General features: G+C 38.3%; 1 protein-coding gene across 1 annotated transcript in view; it reads right to left on the bottom strand.

Annotated features, from left to right (window-relative positions):
• Positions 1-22,407, bottom strand: part of LOC124593793 — a 298,108-nt gene that overhangs the window by 43,782 nt on the left and 231,919 nt on the right. The window contains exons 11-17 of the mRNA XM_047132142.1: positions 20,444-20,871; positions 19,086-19,552; positions 16,022-16,272; positions 15,343-15,411; positions 11,950-12,038; positions 10,220-10,615; positions 7,424-7,582 (exon numbers count right to left, since the gene is read on the bottom strand). Coding sequence (XP_046988098.1) covers positions 7,424-7,582; positions 10,220-10,615; positions 11,950-12,038; positions 15,343-15,411; positions 16,022-16,272; positions 19,086-19,552; positions 20,444-20,871 — 1,859 coding nt within the window. The remainder of the gene's footprint in view (positions 1-7,423; positions 7,583-10,219; positions 10,616-11,949; positions 12,039-15,342; positions 15,412-16,021; positions 16,273-19,085; positions 19,553-20,443; positions 20,872-22,407) is intronic.

Genomic DNA, 22,407 nt, shown 5'->3' with positions numbered 1-22,407 from the left:
ATTGGGGAATTCTCTGCAGACAGAACTGGACATATTACTCTCAACAGAACAAAATTAAAAGATATAATGGTAATTTCTGGAGTACTCCACATCTGATAGAATCATTACTGTTTACAATGTATATGGACGATCTGGTGGAGAATGTTGGAAGCTTCATAAGTCTGTTTGCAGATGAAACGGATGTCTATAAGAAGGCAGCAATGCCAGAAGACAGTAGTGAACTGCAGGAGGACCTGCAGAGAATGGATAATTTGTGCAGGGACTGGTAGGTGAACCTAAATGTAGAAAAAGCTTATTTATTTTGCATAAATAGGCAAAGAAATCTACTACTGTATGATTACAGTATTGGTAACAAATCACTGGAAACAGTAAGTGTGGTATATGTACGGCTGGCCCCTACATATTCAGCCAATAAACTTGCAGATATACTTCACGGATCCCTGCCTTACCTAGTGAGATTGTTTCACAACAGAAGAGTCACTGGACGGTTTGCCATCAAGCCTCCTGCAGCCACCACAGTGCCTGGGGGTTGCAAACCACACTGATACATGGCACACAGGTCGCAGTGATAGGTATTTAGGTCACCATTCTGCCCCCTGACAGTGTTCAGCTACAGGCTGCAGACCAACTGCCAGCTGCCTTCGAGCCTAAGTTTCAGACAACAATGCCTGCTGCTGCTGCTGCTGCTATCCATCAAACAGAGTTGTCTCGTGCCTTTGTTAGTATATGAGCTACTGCACTCCTGTCAGCTGCTCTGGTAGATCCCATGTGCCTTCAATAGAATCATAGCCATTGGAATCTCTGCCAGCCACCCCAGACGGCCCTGCTTCACGGGAGCTGTTCCTTGACTGCCCACAAGCTCACAGCTTGTGGGGCCATGTCTCTACACTTCCACAGCACCTCCCTGCTCATTGCCACTATTGATGATTGTGGAGTTCCTCATAATAGCTAGGAATCATCTCAGAAGGACAATTCAGTTGTACTCACATATGGACATCCACCCTCTGAAGCTGCACTAAGTTAATTCATGGTTAATGAACAAACAATTGTTATCCCAGTCCATTAATATCAATCGTTACCTTGTTACACTAGATGGCCATGGTTGCTTCAACTGGTGATGAGGCTAATGGTTTGTGAGTCAGTACTCTTCCCTCGTCTGCCATACCTTGACTGGTGACTCGGATGCATGTGACATTCATAGTTTCTGTGGATTCTCAGTACAGTGCCTGCTTAAGATTTGCTCTACTCTGAAACCTGCTCTCAGTTTGCTGGTTGCAGTGCCAGATCCTGGTCTCATCCATGTCACCCAGCCATCTCCTCTCCACCACACCGAACCTGGCACCACACCGAGCCTGATGCTGCCATGTCGTGTTGCATTTCAGTTGGACAATTGAACCACTTTCCAAGGTTCACGGTGCCTGGACAAGATATGGACGATGAGGCCACTTCTTCACATGTATTCAAGTGTTTTCTGATGTTCTTTCCTTCAGTTTTGCTGGAACAGGCTTTCGTTCTCTCTTAGTTGTTCAATTTTGCTTACGTGTTCATTCATCTCAATGGGGCAACATACTCATGTTACTGTATTAAGTCACTCTGTGTTCAAACCCTACTACAGTACAAGAGTGTCCCAACTGGGTACAGGATCAGGTCTATTTCGCCTTTCTCAGCAGAGGCAAGTCCTAGAAAATGTCCTCTCTTCTGCGTAAGTCAGGTGGCCCGTTTGTGTGTTGTTCCAATGTGCACACTCTTTACTTTCTGTTACTGGTCTGTGAATTCTTCACGTATCTGTTCATTCAGGTTCTAGTTCACCTGCAGTTTATTCTCAATCACTGGAGCCATTGTTGCCCCCAGCCCTACATCATAGGGATCAGGCAATTAATTGTTGCTTCCAGCACTTCCATTCAGGGGTTGGGCAATTCAGGTCCTGCTGAGGAGCTCCATACAGCTCACTCAGGTTCTTCAGTTTTTTTCCAGTTTTCAGACAGGGTATCTGAAAATTTTGTGTGTGCCACAGCAGGCCTCCTGCCATCAAGTTTGTTTACCATGTTGCTGTGCAGTACAGCACTCCATTCTTGTTGACAGAATTCCACACCAGATGTTCCTCTGGTAATGATCCAGCCCTTGCCTGTGAGACACCACTGGACTCCATCCAGCTCATCGTCATCACTTTTGGCACCAGTGCAGTCATCACTGGTCCTGTCGTGGCTGGCCTGTCCTGTCTGCTATCCAGTCAGTCCTGCCATGGCCAGCTCTTTGCTAATCTCCAGCCCTATCACATCTGGCTCTCGCAACGCTTCGTCATAGTGGGCACTCGGTACGTATTGTCTCACAAGGACAATTCAGTTGTACTCATGTGTGGACCTTTATCATCTAAAGCTGTACCTAGTTAGTTCATAGTTACTAAACAGACAGCTGTTATTCCAACAAATGCATGTTAAGCACCTTGGTACACCACTTGGCCAAGGTAACTTCAGTAACTACCATAAAATACCTAGGAGCTGCCTAAAGTGTAATCACCACATAAAATTAATAGTAGAAAAACAGATGCCAGGCTGAGATACATTGAAAGACCCTTAAACATTGTAATTCATCCCTGAAAGAAATAACTTTCAAAATACTCGTTCAACTGATTTCTGAGTAATTGTCATCGGTCTGCGACTTTTACAAGGTACTCACTGTAAAGATGACACACTGAGATGCAGACAGGCAAAATGAAAAGACTGTTACTTAGCTTTCGGTCCAAGTCATCTTCAGAAAAGAGAAGACACACACACACACACACACACACACACACACACACACACACACACACACACACACATTTCCAGCACCTCAGAGTGGAATGCAACTGTCATACTAATAAGCAGCAATCTGGTGTGGCACAGGGAAGGGCGAGTGATAGCACTTTACAGGTGTGGGGGAGAGAAGAGTGCTGTCTGGCCGAGTGTGCAGAGACTAGATAGAGGCGAACAAAGGGAGCACTCATCTGCAGCTGATTCTTGGGGCTGGTGGAAGGACTGGGGTTGTGTTGGGAAATGGCATAAGAGATCTGTTTGTTGATTATGTCTGGGCGATAGTGTCTGTCTGTGAAGATCTTGTCACTGCAAATACACCATCCCCGGGTGGCCAGACTGTATACCCATTACCACCTTGGACTGGAACACTGAATCACATCTTTTGAAAGGGCTTTGATTACCTACCATCATGTCCTGACATGAGGAACATCCTATCCACAATCCTCCCCACCCCTCCTTAAGTGGTGTTCCATTGCCCACTCAACCTCCACAACATCCCTATGCCACTCCCAATCATAACCCCTTGTCAAGGGATCAAATCCCTGTGGAAGACCCATGTGCAAGACCTGTCCTACCATCCAACCCAGCACTTCCTACTCCAGTCCTGCCACAGGTTTATCCTAGCCCATCAGATGCTGGGCCACCTGTGAAAGCACCAATGTCATATACCAGCTCTCCTGAAATCATTGTACAGCTTTTCATATTGGTATGACACCAACCAGCTGACCACCAGAATGAACGGCTACTGCTAAACTGTGGCCAAGAGCATCGTAGACCAACTTGTGGCACAACATGTAGCTTAACGTTAACATGCTTGATTTCAATAGCTGCTTCACAACCTCAACCACCAGCTTTTTTGAACCGTGCAGATGGGACTTATCCATACAGCACATTCTTTGTTCCTGAAATTATCATGGACTGAATCTACAGTAACCAACTGTCCCCACACCTCCCACCCAACCATCTTAACCCCCCCTCTCCCCCCCCCCCCCCCCCCCCCCCGTTCACCTCTTCCCTATTCATGTCACCTCACTCTCACTGTGTGCTGCCTTCTGCCAACTCACTCACCCTTCTTTCCCCCTCCTTGCTTTCTCCTTTGTCGGTCACCCTCCCCCTCCCCCCATCACCCTGCCCCACAGCCTTCCAATGCTGCATCTGGCAGTTTTGTCATGCCTACATCTAGTCCCTACACTCACTGCCAAAGAATGCTCTTCTTTCCTCCCCACCTGTACACTGCTATCTCTCCACCTTCCCTGCCCCACTCGAGACTTCCACTCAGCATGACAGCTGCATTACAGTCCAAGCTGCCAGAGACGGCAGCCGTGTGTGTGAGATATCTTGCTTGTGTAAAGATGTGTTTTCTCTTTTCTGAAGAATGCTTTGGCCAAAAGCTAAATGTGTAACAGTCTCTTCACTGTGCCTGTCTGCAACTCAATGTGTGATTTTTATGGTGAGTAACAATTTTAATATTTTTGCTTTAATGTTTCCTTCTTTTTCTTTCTTTTTTATGCTCGTTATTTGTCTCACTGCATCATGAGAGTAATTTCACATATGATGCAAATATTTTATTTCCTTATTTACATGTTTATTGGGCATTATCTTTTCACAGTCCTTCAGTATAACATCCTTGCTTCTCAATGACCCATGTCCCAATGCTGGAGGAGTTTCACAGTTCCATCTAACATGCCATCTTTTTTTCAGCTGACAAATGACTCGGATAAAAGGGGCAGAAAGATCTTCCAGAGATGAATAGTGATTTCTTGCATATGTTGCTCCAATGCTGGGAATAAGTCAAGTTTGGCAGATTAATATCAGGACTATAGGGCCCAAGAGGTAACACTTACCAACTACGTTTGCATTGTTTGCCAGTTATGACATCAGTGTTGTGCAGGCAAGCATTGTCATGAACAGTGACCAAACCTTGAGCAACTGTTATCAGTTTTCTTTTTTTCATTTTTCTGTTCAGTCATTGAATGAATTAATGATAATACACTCCTGTTACATAATGTCCAAAAGGATCTCAGCCTATAATGAAGACTCCACTGGAATCATAAGTGAAGATCGTCATTTGTTTGACCTTTGACTTCAATAAAAATTTATTTGGTCATTTGACTGTGATTTCAACTCTGGATCAAAGTCTCTAACCCACATTTCATCATCAACAACAATTTTACACAAGAAAGCTTTACTTTCAATGTTATATCTGTATTCCACCGAGGTTACAACATCTGGCCATTTACACTTCTGTTCAGTGCAGAACCCATTACAATGAAATTTCTCTGTTGTTTAACTAATTTGTCAAAGCATGGAACACTGATGTTTATGGAAGCCCTGTAGCTTCAGAAATTTCTTGATGTGCTACATGACAACTTCTTGAAGACCATCTGTCACAAGTTTAACAGTTTGTTCATCCGGTGAAGTTTGCCACCTTCCTGGTTTTGAGCCACTGTTGATCTTACATGACACTCACATATGTGATTAGCCAAAATGTGAAACTGTGCACTGGTCCACTATTAACTCACCACTATTAACTCACCATAAACATCACTTAATGCACAGTGTATTCTGGCCAGATATTTTCCTCATAATGTTACTCTCTTTCAAATTCTGAAGGTGACAGGGGTAAAATACAGGGAGCGAAAGGCTATTGACAATTTGTACAGAAACCAGATGGCAGTTATAAGAGTCGAGGGGCATGAAAGGGAAGCAATGGCTGGGAAAGGAGTGAGATAGGGTTGTAGCCTCTCCCCGATGCTATTCAATCTGTATATTGAGCAAGCAGTAAAGGAAACAAAAGAAAAGTTCAGAGTAGGCATTAAAATCCATGGAGAAGAAATAAAATCTTTGAGGTTCGCCGATGACATTGTAATTCTGTCAGAGACAGCAAAGGACTTGGAAGAGCAGTTGAACGGAATGAACAGTGTCTTGAAAGGAGGATATAAGATGAACATCAACAAAAGCAAAACAAGGATAATGGAATGTAGTCTAATTAAGTCGGGTGATGCTGAGGGAATTAGATTAGGAAATGAGACACTTAAAGTAGTAAAGGAGTTTTGCTATTAGGGGAGCAAAATAACTGATGATGGCCGAAGTAGAGAGGGTATAAAATGTAGACTGGCAATGGCAAGGAAAGCGTTTCTGAAGAAGAGAAATTTGTTAACATCGAGTATAGATTTAAGTGTCAGGAAGTCGTTTCTGAAAGTATTTGTATGGAGTGTAGCCATGTATGGAAGTGAAACATGGACGATAACTAGTTTGGACAAGAAGAGAATAGAAGCTTTCGATATGTGGTGCTACAGAAGAATGCTGAAGATAAGGTGGGTAGATCACATAACTAATGAGGAGGTATTGAATAGGATTGGGGAGAAGAGAAGTTTGTGGAACAACTTGACTAGAAGAAGGGATCGGTTGGTAGGACGTGTTTTGAGGCATCAAGGGATCACAAATTTAGCATTGGAGGGCAGCGTGGAGGGTAAAAATCGTAGAGGGAGACCAAGAGATGAATACACTAAGCAGATTCAGAAGGATGTAGATTGCAGTAGGTACTGGGAGATGAAGAAGCTTGCACAGGATAGAGTAGCATGGAGAGCTGCATCAAACCAGTCTCAGGACTGAAGACAACAACAACAACAACAACAACAACAACAACAACAACAACATTTTGATCTTAACGTATTGACCTCGATCATTGACAGTCACAGTATCTGAGATCAGTGTGGATCCCTTTTGTAACTTTCTTTATTGCCAAACAAAACATGGACTTTTTCCGTAAGACTAGCTCTACAGCTGACATAACTGACAACATCCAAAACATTCACACCACAGTATTACTAACCTCTGCACAGTTTTTGAAATCTGTTACTATCACTGCAGGAATATTTTACTTGTTTGATGGAAAACAAATATTAAGTATTGTCAGATATAAAATAAGTGTGAAATAATGCTTCAAGTCCCATAATTTTTTTCCTCTTTATTTACAAATATCAGAATTTTGTAATAGCTTATGTCATTGTAACTACACAATTTTCTTATCATTGAGTTCCCTACCCTTATTACTGAATTTTGAGTTTACCAGTTACTCTATCAGCAAACCCATTTGATATTTCCTTAAAAGTATTTTCGTTTACTTTTCCTAAACCAATAACATTTTTTTTCATGTATCCTTCATAATCTTTACAATTTTTTTCAGAATTTCTGTATTCTCTTTTTGTGACTGCATTCTCATGTTTCCAGCTAACAAATGCTGGAGTTTTAATCTAAGTGGTTAGTTAAATGATTCTTGGTCCTTCTTTCCCGAGCCTGGTTTCACTTCTGTTTAATGATTTTAGTAACTTGCCTTTCTCTATCTCCTGCACATCTTTCCTCTACATTCTCCTATGTTTTATCAGCCTATTTCTCTCAAGAAGGAGATTTGGTGTCTCCTAACCCACCTGATGCTATTTCAGCATCAACCTTTTCTATTACAAATAGAGAGAGAGAGAGAGAGAGAGAGAGAGAGAGAGAGAGAGAGAGAGAGAGAGAGAGAGAATTTATGTGCTCATGAGGTAATATAATTTCTGTAATACAAGCAGTAAATTCTGTTGCTATGATTTAAAACAAATATGAATCCATAAATGTTTGGTGGCTACCTTCTCACTTTTGTTCACCCATGGAATGTATTTCACTTCTTGTTTGCTCACTGCTGGCCTCATGTTTTCTGATCTCCATTCTAAATCATGCTCATTATCATTATCATCATTATTCTCTTCATCATTGTCATCATCATCTGCCCAAGACCAGGTTTTCACCTGCAGATTAAAAAAATTTAAATACACTAATTAGCTACTTCTCATGTTTACACTCACATTCAGTATTTTGTGCACTGCACTGCAGACAGTAAATTGGTTCACTATTTAAGTAAAACATTTCTTTGAGTACAACCACTGTCAATCACAAACTTTGAATTACTACTGTGTTGGGTCACATCAATGCACCATGAACATATTGCCAATCCAAAAAGAAGGATATGTTTGAAAGTCTGTTGCAGTTACAGCAGAAGAGCTGCTTAGCAAAAAAACAGAAAAATGGCACACGTACCAAGATTAAATAACAACTGCAGAAAAGAATCCAACTATTTTAGGTAGATGCAGTGTACTTTGGTTTCCAAAAAGCATTTGACTCAGTACCGCACCTACACTTATTGCCGAAAATACGATCATGTGTGGTATCAAGTGAAATTTGTGACTGGATTGAGGACTTTTTCATAGGGAGGACACAGCATGTTATCTTGAATGGAGAGTCATCATCAGATGTAGAAGTAGCTTTGGATGTGCCCCAGGGAAGGGAGCTGGGACCTTTGCTGTTCATGTTGTATATTAATGACTTTGCAGACAATATTAATAGTAACATCAGGCTTTTTGCAGATGATGCAGTTATCTACAGTGACTTACGATCTGAGAGAAGCTGCATAAATATTCAGTGAGATCTTGAAAAGATTTCAACGTGGTGCTAAGATTGGCAACTTGCTCCAAATGTTCAGAAATGTAAAATTTTGCACTTCACAAAACGAAAAAAACATAGTATCCCATGACTACATTATCAATGAGTCATTGTTGGAATCAAGCAACTCATACAAATACCTGGGTGTAGCACTTTGCAAGAATATGAAATGGCATGATCACATAGGTTCAGTCATTTGTAAAGCAGGTGGTAGACTTCGTTTTATTGGTAGAATATTAGGGGAGAGCAATCAGTCAACAAAAGAGAGAGCTTACAAATCACTCATGCATTCGATCCTAGAATGCTGCTCAAGTGTGTGGGACCAATACCAGACAGGGCTAATGGTGGATGTTGAGCATATACAGAAATGGGCAGCATGAATGGTCACAGGAATGTTTAATCCATGGGGGAGTGTCATAGAGATACTGAAGGAACTGAACTGGAGGACTAAGACAGACAAACCGTCTCAAGAAAGTCTGTTATCAAAGTTTCAAGAAACAGCTTTAAATTATAACTCCAGGGATATACTATAGCCCCCTATGTATTGCTCACATAGAGATCGTGAGGATAAGATTGGAATAATTACTGCAGACACAGAGGCATTCAAAAAAATCATTCTTCCCATGCTCGATATGTGAATGGAACAGGAAGAAACCCAAATAACTGGTACAATGGTATGTACCCTCTGCCATGCACCGCATGGTGGTTTGGAGAGAATAGATGTAGATTAGATGCAGAATGGGTATAGATGTAGAAGCAATGAATTGGGCAGCTGATATATATGAACAAATGGAAGATTGTGAATTAGCAGTTTTCAAAAGCCACACTATTCCAAGCCAACTGCAACAGTGACCATTAATTTTTTACCTCACTGAAAACGTAATTTGAACAATGGTTTTCATTAAACTCTTGATGTTGCCTGAGATCAATTACAAATATACATCAAATGATCACTGAATTATATCTCACTTCAGTAAATAATAAACTCTGCCATTGTCAACAGATAATTGGGTTTTAATTGTCATGTGGAAAGAATTGGTTCTCTTGCTATTTCATGAAGGGCAGCTAATATGGCCTTGTGACTTCACTTGTGGGAGTTTTAGGAACAACTATAGCTTAAGTATCAGCACAGCTAAATGACAAACTGATGGATAAGTAAGGCACAAAAGCTTCATAGTTGGCATGAGTACTTGCTTTGGTGACCTGTATGTTCTGTCAGTTGTAGCAGAGTAGATCAGTGACCACCCAATATAAAATGGATAAAACCAAGATCATATCTCTAATGAACATGAGTCACAGTCAACACTGATGACATTTAGTTTGGTGTACAAATACATAAATGAGATGTTTGATTACTGGAAAACATATCTACTGGTCTAATGAAACATTACTCTCTTATCCTATTAGTATGGCAGGTGCTCCAAATTATGATCACCTAGTGAACTGAGTATATCTGATATTTCAGCAAATTTTCTGAAATGAAAAGGTACCTTTCAACTTGCAGCTTACTACAACATATGTCCTGTGCAAGATTTGTTGAAGGGTTAGTGACTTTCATATCTTTTGTGGGCTAAAAAAAAAAAAATCATGAAATCTCAATCATGATGACCATATGTGCAACTCATGGAACAGTACATTTGACTGCATGATAAAACCTCAATTTTTGTATCAACATGGGACAATACACAAATGTGCTGTTATTGGTCATACCACATAGCTAATACTCACATATTATATACAAAGCCCATCATATCAGGAAGGTGAAAGGGCTGCTTATGCAGTGTGGGGGTACATTTTCAAAATTCACTGTTCATTGAGCACATTATATTATCCAATTATTTTCTACAAATAATTTCATTTATGATGATCTAAAATTTCTTATTGAATGATTTTGTTATTTCTGTACTGTACTCAAACTATTTAAAAAATTAATGTCTGTAACTCACCTTAGCTTCAGCCTTCAGCTTTGGTCTTATCTTTGGTTTGTGGTCAGTTATAGGCAATTTCTTGATTGTTGAAATCATATGTGCAGCGGTTTTGTTTTGTTCTTGGGAACTTACTAAAGTGCTATCAAGCCTTGGGTGTGATAATAAAAAGCCCATAAGACCATTCTTTGTTTTTGGTTTCTTTGCTACTATCATTTCTGTGGTCTCAACCTTCCCATCATCAAGCAAATGTTTTTTTGGTCTACCAACTTTTCGCTTCTTTGATGAAGATAAAACTGGGGTAGTAGTAGTAGTAGCTGTAGTTGTAGTAGTAGTTGAAGTAGTAATAGAAGCCATAGACACTACTGAAGTAGTTGTAGCAGTGGTAGCAATAGATAATACTGCAGCATCTGTGCCCTGAAAACAATTTGAGAGAGAAAGTTAAGATCCAATAAAATACTATTTCACTGTTAATGTTTTACTGATAACTACAACTAAATCATAAAAATTTCATTTTACAGGTCCATGGTGCTCATCATCTTCCTGTAAGAAGATACATACGCTGCACATATGAAAATACATTAACTGTATTCAAACAGAGTCACCGCTTTCTGACAGCTACTCGGTTTCAGATAAAGCATGGTTTTTTAGAGTCCGAAAAACTTTTTGGTAGGCAATACCATCTACTCTACAGATGAATATCTTAACAGATACTGTTAGACCAGATTGGGTAAAAATATCTTAAGAGTTCAGTTTTGACAGTAATTGGTCACAAGAGTCCAGATTAGGTACTTTGTGTGCGATAAACTTTTTAAAAACGCATGACAATGTTTCATTCTAACAGTGCATTAATTCTGCAAGTACAAACAGTTCCAGTCTACTGGAATGTATTCTCATATTTTGACAACCTCCTGAGAAATGATCTAGGAAGTGAGTATTATATTCAAACTTTCTATGTTTTCTATGTTATACTTTCTGATTTGTTAGACACCCACAAGAATCATCTCATTTTCTGGTCTATGGAATGAAAACTAAATATAATCTAATGTAATGTCAGATGTTCCCTCCATCATATGAACTAATGTTACACTTTTATAATCACTGACACTATAGATATCATAGTGTGACCGATAATCTACCAAGAGTGAGACAATTTACAACTATTATAGAAACTTCCTGGCAGATTAAAACTGCGTGCCCGACCGAGACTCGAACTCGGGACCTTTGCGAAAGGCAAAGGTCCTGAGTTCGAGTCTCGGTCGGGCACACAGTTTTAATCTGCCAGGAAGTTTCATATCAGCGCACACTCCGCTGCAGAGTGAAAATCTCATTCTGGAAACTATTATAGACATATTTACACTTTGTCTCCATTAAGAAACTATTGAATGAAAGGAGAGAGACGTGTAAAGAAAGACAGAAACTAATAGAGGGAGGTGGGCAGAAGGAGAGAGGAGGGTTTATTGTAGTATCACAAAATATACATGTTTACTTAATACCTGTGACCTAATATTACAGTCTCACAACAGTAATGTGTGATTATAAATGTTACAGTGAAAGGGAAGATGAGAATTATTTTGTTACGTAAAACATGTAGTTTCTGTCCAACAGAGGAGAACATAGTCCAATAGAGGAGAACATATTAAATATTCTTACAATATATCACAATAGTTAATCACACACTATTTTTTATTTATTTTTTTCCATCAGTGTTTCAATTACACAATTCTAGTTTAAGAACAGCAGGGCCTCACCTCAACTGATGACAATTCCTTTTCTTGCTGTCTGAGGACAACAGGTGGCTTTTCCGACATCTTAAACCAGGACTGCACATCACAGTCTCCTGAGAAAGTTAAGGCATCAATTTAAAGGCTGCTCCTTAAGTTTTCATAATTATATGTATGTAAAAAGTAACATATCTTTGCTACATAAGTGACTGGACATCATTCAGACAAATATAAAAGAATGAAAAATATTATGTAACTGAAAATTTGTGTAACTGTCTAACAGACTGTAAATGTACTGAAAAAATAACCAACATATTTATCTTTTACATAATTGATAAAGCATTTACAGACCGATAGGCATAAATGATGAATGAAAAGTCAATTTTATGTATAATCATTGGTTACCAGATAATGTAAGTACTTAATAACAGAGAACTTCATCCTAATATTGGATAAAACATGCTCACTCAAGAGCACTTGTTTTTCTATTACCATAACCTATAAAAGGGTAGACTTAATACTTCTGTTTAAACCAAGATATGTTAGAAAATTGCAAAATAAAAAATATTACATGAGTGCCCAATACATAAACAGTGACACATATTCATGAACATCTACATCTATGCAATTACTCTCCTATTCACAATAAAGTGCCTGGCATACGGTTCAATGAACAACTTTCAAGCTGTCTATCTTCCGTTCCACTCTTGAATGGTCGTGGGAAAAAACGAGCACTTAAATTTTTCTGTGTGAGACCCGATTTCTCTTACTTTATCATGATGATCATTTCTCCCTATGTAGGTGGATGCCAACAGAATGTTTTCGCAATCGGAGGTGAAAACTGGTGATTGAAACTTCTGGTGATTGAAACTTCCTGAGAAGATCCTGTCGCAATGAAAAACGCTTTTGTTTTCATGATTGCCACTCCAATTCACGTATCATGTCTGTGGCACTATCTCCCCTACTTTTCAATAATACGAAATGAGCTGTCCTTCTTTGAACTTTTTCAGTGTCATCCGTAAGTCCCACCTGATGCAGATCCCACACCGCACAGCAAAACTCCAGGGTATGGCGGACAAGCATGGTGTAAGCAATCTCTCTAGTAGACCTGTTGCACCTTCTAAGTGTTCTGCCAATGAATCGCAGTCTTTGGTTTGCTCTACCCGCAACATTATCTATGTGATCGTTCCAATTTAGGTTATTTGTAACAGTAGTCCCTAAGTATTTTGTTGAATTTACAGCCTTCAGATTTGTGCGACTTTTTGCATAATTGAAATTTAGTGGATTTCTCTTAGAATTCTTGTGAATAACTTCACACTTTTCTTTAACCAGGGTCAACTGCCATTTTTCGCACCATACAGATATATTAACTAAATCATTTTGCAATTCATTTTGGTCACCTGATGACTTTACAAGATGGTAAATGACAGCATCACCTGCAAACAATCTAAGAGAGCTAATCAGATTGTCTCCTATGTTGTTAATATAGATCAGGAACAACACAGTGCCTATAACACTTCCTTGGGGAAAGCCAGGTATTACTTCTGTTTTACTTGATGACTTTCAGTCTATCACTATGAACTGTGACCTTTCTGATAGGTAATCACGAATCCAGACACAAAACTGAGGTGATATTCCGTATCCATGCAGTTTGGTTAGAAGACGGTTGTGAGGAGTGCTGTCAAAAGCCTTCAGGAAATCTAAAAATATGGAATCAATTTGACATCCCATTGATAGCACTCATTACTCCATGAGTATAAAGAGCTACTTGTATTTCATAAGAACGATATTTTCTGAATCCATGCTATGTACCAATAAATCATTTTCTTTGATGTAATTCATAATGTTCGAACACAGTTTATGTTCCAAAACCCTACTGCAAATCGAAGTTAGTGATATGGGTCTGTAATTCAACAACACTGTCCTTGACAGAGTTCAATTAATAGAAACTTAATAAAAAATTAAAAGTCTTTGAAATGTGTAATTAAGGGGAATCGGATGGAATCTTCCCTTTATAATTTCAATTTTCGTGTTTATTTATTATTTTAATGTGTTTTTTGAAGGTGTTATAGTAGCTGCTTAAACTGGTCATACCAGAAAGAAAATAACTGGTACCTGAACAACAACATGAGGAGTTTGTAGTAGGGTATTAGCTAACCATTAATAAGTTTCATGTTACCTGGACCTTGTTGCATTTGCGAGGAAATGTTTCAAGAAGTAATGTATTAGGACCACGAGATATACTTTCTAAACAGATTTATCTAAGTTAAAGGGCAATTGGTCAGTTTACTACATGAAGGCATTCAAATAATTTTACAAATTTTATGATTCCAATTAACATGATCACTAAGCAAGGTGTAGTGTAGAATATTTGAAGGTAATCTCAAATATGAAGCCATTAAAACAGAAACAGCTGACATAAACTAGAATAAATCCATAAATAATGGATGATTGTGCACTTCAAATAAAAAATTTCATGGAACCAAACACAAATTCTCTACTTGTGGCTCACTAAGCTAAAATTAAAAATTTCATTCGCGAGCATTGCAGTTCTGGAAATTTTAACTTAAAGCTGAGGAAGCTAGTAACTTTCCTATGACTCAACATTTAGTATTTCCTTCGCGCAGTGCTTCTCCTAAAATACGATGTATGTTCATTCACTGCTAATGAGCATATAATTTTTAATACAGATTACATACAGTCATTTCTCTGAATGCTATGTAACCCAAACTATAATGAACCACTTTTAATTATTTCAGTGTAAACAAAATATAATAAAAGAAAACGCATGCACATAATTGTTACTACATTAGTTACAAGTATTTTATGAGTTTTTACTCAGACAGTGTTTTCCTAGCTCCATAGGTTAGACTGTGCTCAGTAGATGATCAGAAAAATTATTGCAGGACTGCTAAATGAATGACTGTCCTCCTCTAATTCTGCATTGTTGTATAACTATTGAAATATCTTGATAAGTCACAACAAACTCATCTGGACACAACAGATTAAAACAAAGAAAAAGAAGCTGCTTTAACAGGAATGTGCGCGACTGTTTTAGTGCTAAATGGCAACAACATCTATGAATGACTGTCTCTGTAGCTTCACATAAGCTGCTAATCCAATAATTCATTTACGACACACTTACACAAAACTAAAAAATATCATTTAGCAGATGATGATAAACTAAAAGGTTTTATTTCGATTCACTTCTGATCAATGTATTGTACTTACAGTAGAAAAGTTACTCCATTACCTGGACACTATTAATACGGACACGCTATACATTAATCTACTATTGTACTAAGAACACAAAACTTTTAAGATAAAGTGTAAAGTAAACGAAGGACATTAGTTTAAGAGCAGGCATTTACTGTGGAGGTCTGGATAAAGTGCGGATTTCCCGAGCCAGAATACACTCACCTGGATTGGGGAGGCGCGAGGAAGGTTTCGAGCCAAATGTGTGACACGGGAGGCGGCACAAGGAAAAGGCTGCAAATCAAGCACACAGAACTAAAGCACCAATACCAAGCCAGTCCCAAGCAAACTGGAACGATTCTGTCTTGTAGGAGGTCCCAATGTGGGCTGACAAACAGTCAAAGTGCATGCACACTATGAAATACATTCAAAACCAAAAATAACAATGATGATAATAACAACAACAATATTAATGCTATTGTGGTAGCATTATTCTATCAAACAAAGAAATTATTTTCTTTATATGAAGAGTCATTAATACAGAAGATGAAGTTATTTTCTGAACTGAACAACACTGAGAAGAGTGACAGTTATGGAAGATGAACTATCTTAATTACTCCAACACTTACATTTTCAATTCTGGGCTGAATGATGAACACCATTCTCAAATTTTATTAATACATTTAACCAACAAAAACTTGCTAATGGTTTATAATAACAATTTAAATAAAAATTAATATGTGTGTGTGTGTGTGTGTGTGTGTGTGTGTGTGTGTGTGTGTGTGTGTGTGTGTGTAGGCAATACATCTGTTCTAACACCCTTCAGTATTGACAGTGCCTAACTTTACAGAGCAAAAATTTTCCTCTTGATACAGTAAATAAAATGTTGTAAAAATGTACTTACCACTATGTTTCTCAGCATCTGAACCAAATAATCCATCAAGTTTAGGGGTTGTGCCAGAAATGTCACCGTTAACTTTGGGTTTTGTCTTCATTAGACTGGCATTGCATTGGGGCATCTGTGTTTCTGCCAATATAGCTGCTGGCCTCAGTTTTGGGCGATTTGCCGTGAGTGTTGGTGGCTTCAAAATATCAAGCTTTGATGCTTTCAAACGAGGTGGCTCTGTTACTTTCTCCAATACAGGTGGTAAGTCTCTGTAACCCAACCACAAATTTAATAGGGGACATGGAAACAAACCAGTGGTATGTGTTCGTTACATTTCTGAAGTACACATAAGTACAACAGCAGAACAGAACACAAAAAGGAATGAACATTATAACTGAGGACTGTTTCCACAAATGTCAACATCTTTTTTAAAAAAAAGTCCAAAACATACATTTTATCAAATTACTTTAACAGTAAACATTCCTGACATCTTTCAAAATTATATTTCACAAATAAACTCTAGATACATAATACAATGGAGGAAAAACATTTCTATGAGCTTTCACTTCCAAATAAAAATATGTAAAAACCACATTTTTTCCCCAAAACTGAACACTGATAAATTAATTATTTTGTGGCAGCTATGTTCTAGTTCATTTTAACATAGTGAACAAATAATAATTTAATAAACTGGTTCATTAAGATACTGTACTTCATTATTTACATTGTTGTCAAGTTCATCACAACACTCTTAAGGGCTTCTTCTAATGATATATCAAAAAACTCTTTTCGATTTCTTTGCAGCATCAGCTATTTAAAAGACACTCTACATTTTACTTCAGACATTTTGAATGGTAGCTTCTCTTTTATTAAACTGGTAGTAGTGGTCTTTAAATTGTGCATGTGACAGATCTTGCCCAGAAACATAGCATCAGAACCTAATGACTGTGTGATGGTACGTTTTCACAATTCCTTTTTTATTGTATGAAATACCCTATCTGGGGACATGTAACTCTGACACCTAATTGGAAAACATGGTAATGAGTTACACTGTCAAAAACTAACAATACCAGGGGTGGTCAAAAAGTTTCTAGCCCAAGATAGTTACCATAATGTCTCACACATACAACACCGCCTACTTTTATGGTGACCCTTTGTGGGTATGCAAGTCAAATTTCGCAGCTCCAGCTTCGTTAGTTTTGTCATTAGGATGCATTGTATACTGTAGTATAAGCAAAATGGCAAATACCATAGAATCAAGAAGCTTGCTGTGATTGAATATCTTCATGTAAAGGGAATGGCGCTCAAGGAAATTGCGGAGGACATGCGAACATACACTTGAGGACAGTGCTCCATCTTATGCATGAGTGAAAAACAGGGTGTCCAACTTCAAAAATGGAAGAACAAGAGTAGAAGATGAGGCAAGGAGCGGAAGGCCTGTCACCGTTGCCACTGATGAAACAGTGACTACAATTCACGATACGATTTTGCAGGATTGTCTAACAACATTGCAGCACATTGAAACCACATTTGAAATCTCCCATGGGTGTGCTCATGACATTGTTGTGGATATTTTGGGAATGCAGAAAATTTCATCTAGGTGGGTTCCAAAAGACTTGAATGCAGATCAGAGATGGGAGCATGTGCAGTGTTGTGAAGAAATTGTTCGTCAATTTGAAGTGGATGAAGACAGCTTTCTTGCAAGGTATGTGACAATGGACAAAACGTGGGTTCACCACACTGATCCTGAGAAAAACAACAGTCCGAACAATGGAAACACTTTCATCCCCTACCCCAAAAAAATTTCGGGTGCAAAAAATCAGCCAGTAAGGTGATGGCATCGGTCTTCTGGGCTGCGGAAGGGGTAATTATGGGGGGGCTACTTGCAAAAGGGTGTAACTATCTATGCATCATACTACTGCACCCTCCTGTGCCATTTGTGAGAAGAGATAACGAAAAAGAGATCTTTTGCATCAGGACAATGCACCAGCACACAAAGCTCTTGCAACACTTGAAACTCTGAGTGACTGCAGGTTCGAATTGTTACGTCATCCACCATATTCTCCAGATTTGGCTCCATCAGAAGGGTGGTGATTTGACAATGATGATGCAGCGATTGATGCTTTGAAAGCTTGGGTGGACTCGAAATCTAAGACCATTTATTTGAATGGTATGCAGAAGTTATCTGAGTGTGCCCGCAAGTGTATTAGTGTACACGGGTATTATATAGAAAAATAACTGGTATTATGAAATTTCTGTCATTCTTTATTTGTTAGGCTAGAAATCTTTCGCCCGCACTCTTAAATGTTTACCACAAACAATAGATGTTCACATCAGCCAAACTCATTTTTTTAGATGGCGAGTTAGAAAAATTTCATATGGAAATAGTAAGTTTTCAAACAATCTGTGCACTACAATGGATTTGTCTCTTTTAGAAGTACACAACTAATGTATATAAGATTTGCAATTTTTGCAGTTGCTGAATATTGTGAAAATGATCCTCAATTTTCTAATGCTTCATAGTTCTTCTCTGAACTGATAGGAAGGAGATACAGAACAGCAATATGGTATAGCTGTTAACTGTGTAAACCACATCAAAACTCAGAGCCACTAGTGACACCAAATTTTAACAGTCCATATGTACATCAATACAACTTCTGTCTACGGTAACTACCTAAAACCAATAACAGAACCTAACATATGCCAGTTCACTGGATTTCTATATTGATCAAAAACTTGAAAATTTATCCTGTGGGTTAGAGATCGAAGTTAACTATTACTATTTAGAAATAAGGAAACAACAATTTCACATTGCAGTCAAATCTTCCAATTAAAAAACAGATAATCAGTTAATTTTAGACCAAATTGTTAGTGTAGTGGGGAACTGCACTATTTTTTATGTCCAACTGTGACAAATCACTGATTAGATTTTAACAGAAGTTGCGAACAACTGGCTTAATGCCTGTCATGGGTGCAGTTTTCTTAAATTCATACTGTTGAGTAACAGTTATCAGTTTCCACAACTGATGATATTTTATAGTAAACAATGTTTCTACAGAGAGAGAAGAGCTGTGTCACAAACCTGTTTGTTTTTGAAGCAGAGACTCTGCCTGTATTTCTTTGAGGTGAATTTGGTGTCAGCCTGTTGCAACGTTTCCGTGGCCTTCCAGGGCCTCTCTTGACTGGACTTTGCTGTACATTTGCACTGGAATTATTTGTAACTGCACAAGCTGGACTCACGCCCATTTCTGATGGAGAAGTAGTTGCCACTGGAGTATTGTTTCCAGCAGTTAATAGGGTACTTTCTGCTTTCTTTGGTGTGAGGCGTGATAATTCACGTTGTTTTTCTTTATAGCGTCGTTGCAAGTCAGCCAGTCGCATTCGCATATTAAGCTCCATGGGACCCATGCTTTCATTGGACTGTGGGCTTGTAGCTGGTGACTGAGTCATACATGAGCCACCAGCTGCAGCTCCAGCTATGTTTGTGTTGTGCTGCTGATCTTGAGGACTGGTAGCTTCAGAAGAGGACACCTGGTACTGGGGTCCCTGCTAAAGAAAATGTATAACTTTGTCAGAAATACATAAATAAAGAATAATACTGTAAAAATCAAGAGCAAAGCCAAAAGGCTTAATCAGATGAAATTAACATATCTGTGTTTATATATCACCAGGAATTAAAACAACAAAAAACCAAAATAAAACACAATTTTAATATAAAAATAACTAATTTTATGTTAAAGTAATATTGGGCATAACTGTAGCTTGTGAATTTTAAGATGATATACAGGCACTTATACATAATTTTGGAAAGATTGAGAGATAGTGAATTATGGATTTTATTCTGACTTTTTCAACATGTATCACACAAGCTGAGAAAGATATGAGATCAGCTTTCTGTAAGAAGAGACTATAAGAAAGTTTTCCAAACTCTTGAATAAATCAAAATCTCTTTCAGATCCATAAAATTGAATGATATACGCCAACAAATGCCATCAGACTAGATTATGAGATGAAACTTAAAAATATGACTAACACTCACAAGTGGGAATATCGAACTACAGCACACACAACTTAAAAGCTGCTTGAATTTACATTGAAATCTCTGTATAAGTGCATTAGTACACATTACACACTTTACGCCATTAGCAACTACACAACTTCAGTTTTTACCCTCAAAATTAGGCACTGCAATCAAGTATTGCTCAAGCCTTTCTCAGTCAAATGTCCTCCATGACAGTTTTATTTAAATTGAAGATTATCTTTCTTTACAAGTGGAGATACTCCTGTTACTTACAATACCTTATCACAGCCTACTATCACCAACTTGGTGTCATGAATAGTCCAGAATTTTTCATACTATCTTTCTCCTACGGCTTCCCCAATGTTTAATTTATACGGTAGTTGTGAAAATAAATGCCGACAGCAAACACAATGACTTACTTTGTTAGCAGCTGATTTCTTGCACTGTCTGTCCAGTTTCCGTGTGCGGTAGTTACGATTCACATCTACGCCTGAGTCTGCTGATGAAGCCCTCTGGTGGACTGGTTTCGGTAGCTCCTGTGTGTTGTCATCAGGCTCTACATCTTGATCTTTTGACAAGTTGTGTCCTACTTCTTCCATAATTCGTTGCTCTGCAAGAGCACACAAAAGTCCCAGGCCACCAAGAACACCATTAACACTACTGCTGCTTGCAACGATGCTGACACTGCTACACCCATTGTTGATGTCATTGTTGTTGCTGCTGCCATCACTATTGATGCTGGTTGTGGTGGTTGTCGTCGTGGAGGTGGTGGTTGTTGTGCTCACTGTAAAAGTGCTGCTGCCGCTGCTGGTGGTGCTGCTGTTTTGATCACTGGTGCTTGATGTAACTGCAGACATACGCAGTACACAACTTATAAAGTGGTTGTACAGAATCAGAATATCAGTATTCAAATACATGCTTTTAAATTTTACAGCATCTTTCTAGAGAAGTTAGGCAATAATTGAATTATCTGGCTTCATTTGTGTTCTATATCTGTATCCACAATATAGAACCAATCCTAGAGTCAATACAGAAGACAATTCTCTGTCCACCATACTTTTAGTTGTTCTTCCCATTCGATGGATATATGAAGAACTGTTACTATATATTTCATCACAACTACAGGACAAGCTGGCACAATGCCATATGTGGCATATCTGGGAAAAAGTATGAAAATGTGGAAAACCATATAACACACCTAGCAGAATCAAAAAAATACAGTTCTTCATTTAAAACATGTCCTAAATGTATTGTGGCTTCGAATTATACATTTATTGACAAATGTTGATATAATAGTACACTGAAGAGGTGGAGGATTCAGTTTTTCAGACGAAGAGGTATGGTGATTCTTTTTTGAATTCTTTTTAATGAAAAACCAAGTAGTTTTACATGCTGAAACTCAATAATTCTGTTTCTGAAGAAGTCTTCACTCATTTAAGTCACTCTGCTTGCTCTTTCCCTAACCCCATTATAAACCATTCAAGCTTAGTAAATTCTTTTAAATCTGTTTTTAATTTACACCACTCCTCATTTGAAGTTCGATTCAGAGTTACAGTACAGTGTTACACCCATTTGTAACAAAAAAGAAGATAACTCACATGCAGCTAAATAACTAAATAAACAATGTACACTATCTAAATGTACATTCGCAAGCCAGGTTACTATGTTTGTCTTAATTACTATTAGCATAGTTTACGTTGTTAAAACAAAATATTCCATAAAATAAGAAACAAGAAGAAAATTATCAGGAATATAAGAGATGGAGAGTAGGCAGAATTCAGGTGAACTGCTACAAGAATATTGGCAAAAATTGAGGCAGGATAAAAACATACATAATGAAACAACTGGCAATATTTCAAGCTGTGATGTATGCTTTGTTCTAATAATGAAAATAATTAACAGCCCAAACTTTTGTGAAAGACTAAATTTGTGCTTGAATGGAGTTCGATACAGTGTCTCTGCCCTTTCTTGGAAAGTAATGCAGCAATTGAACAGTAAAAACCAAGACTTCTTCCATAAAAGCTTCAGGCCTACTGACCGATGTACAAAAAAGTCAGTAAATAATTTTAGACACTGATCATGGCCTTTCAGGTCAGAACTTTCAAAGGAAGTACCATCAGCTATGAAGACCTTCTGTCAAACAAAGAGTCTTGCACTAGTGCAAAGCTAGAGTGTGCAACTACACATTTTCACGTTCTCGAACCTCACAGAGGGCTCCTTACTACTGACATATGACCAATGACCATGTAAAAAGAAGAGTATACTGACAAAACCTTTAGTGTTTCTTACGGAGTGTATCTCCTCCTGTACCACATGATACAATGCTTAAATTAATGGTAAAGTTATGTTAAACAGATGTATGTTACAGTAACTGACTTGCAAA

The sequence above is a fragment of the Schistocerca americana genome, chromosome 2, assembly GCF_021461395.2.
Source record: "Schistocerca americana isolate TAMUIC-IGC-003095 chromosome 2, iqSchAmer2.1, whole genome shotgun sequence".
In the NCBI taxonomy this organism is placed as follows: domain Eukaryota; kingdom Metazoa; phylum Arthropoda; class Insecta; order Orthoptera; family Acrididae; genus Schistocerca; species Schistocerca americana.
This window is presented reverse-complemented; position numbering and strand designations above follow the sequence as displayed.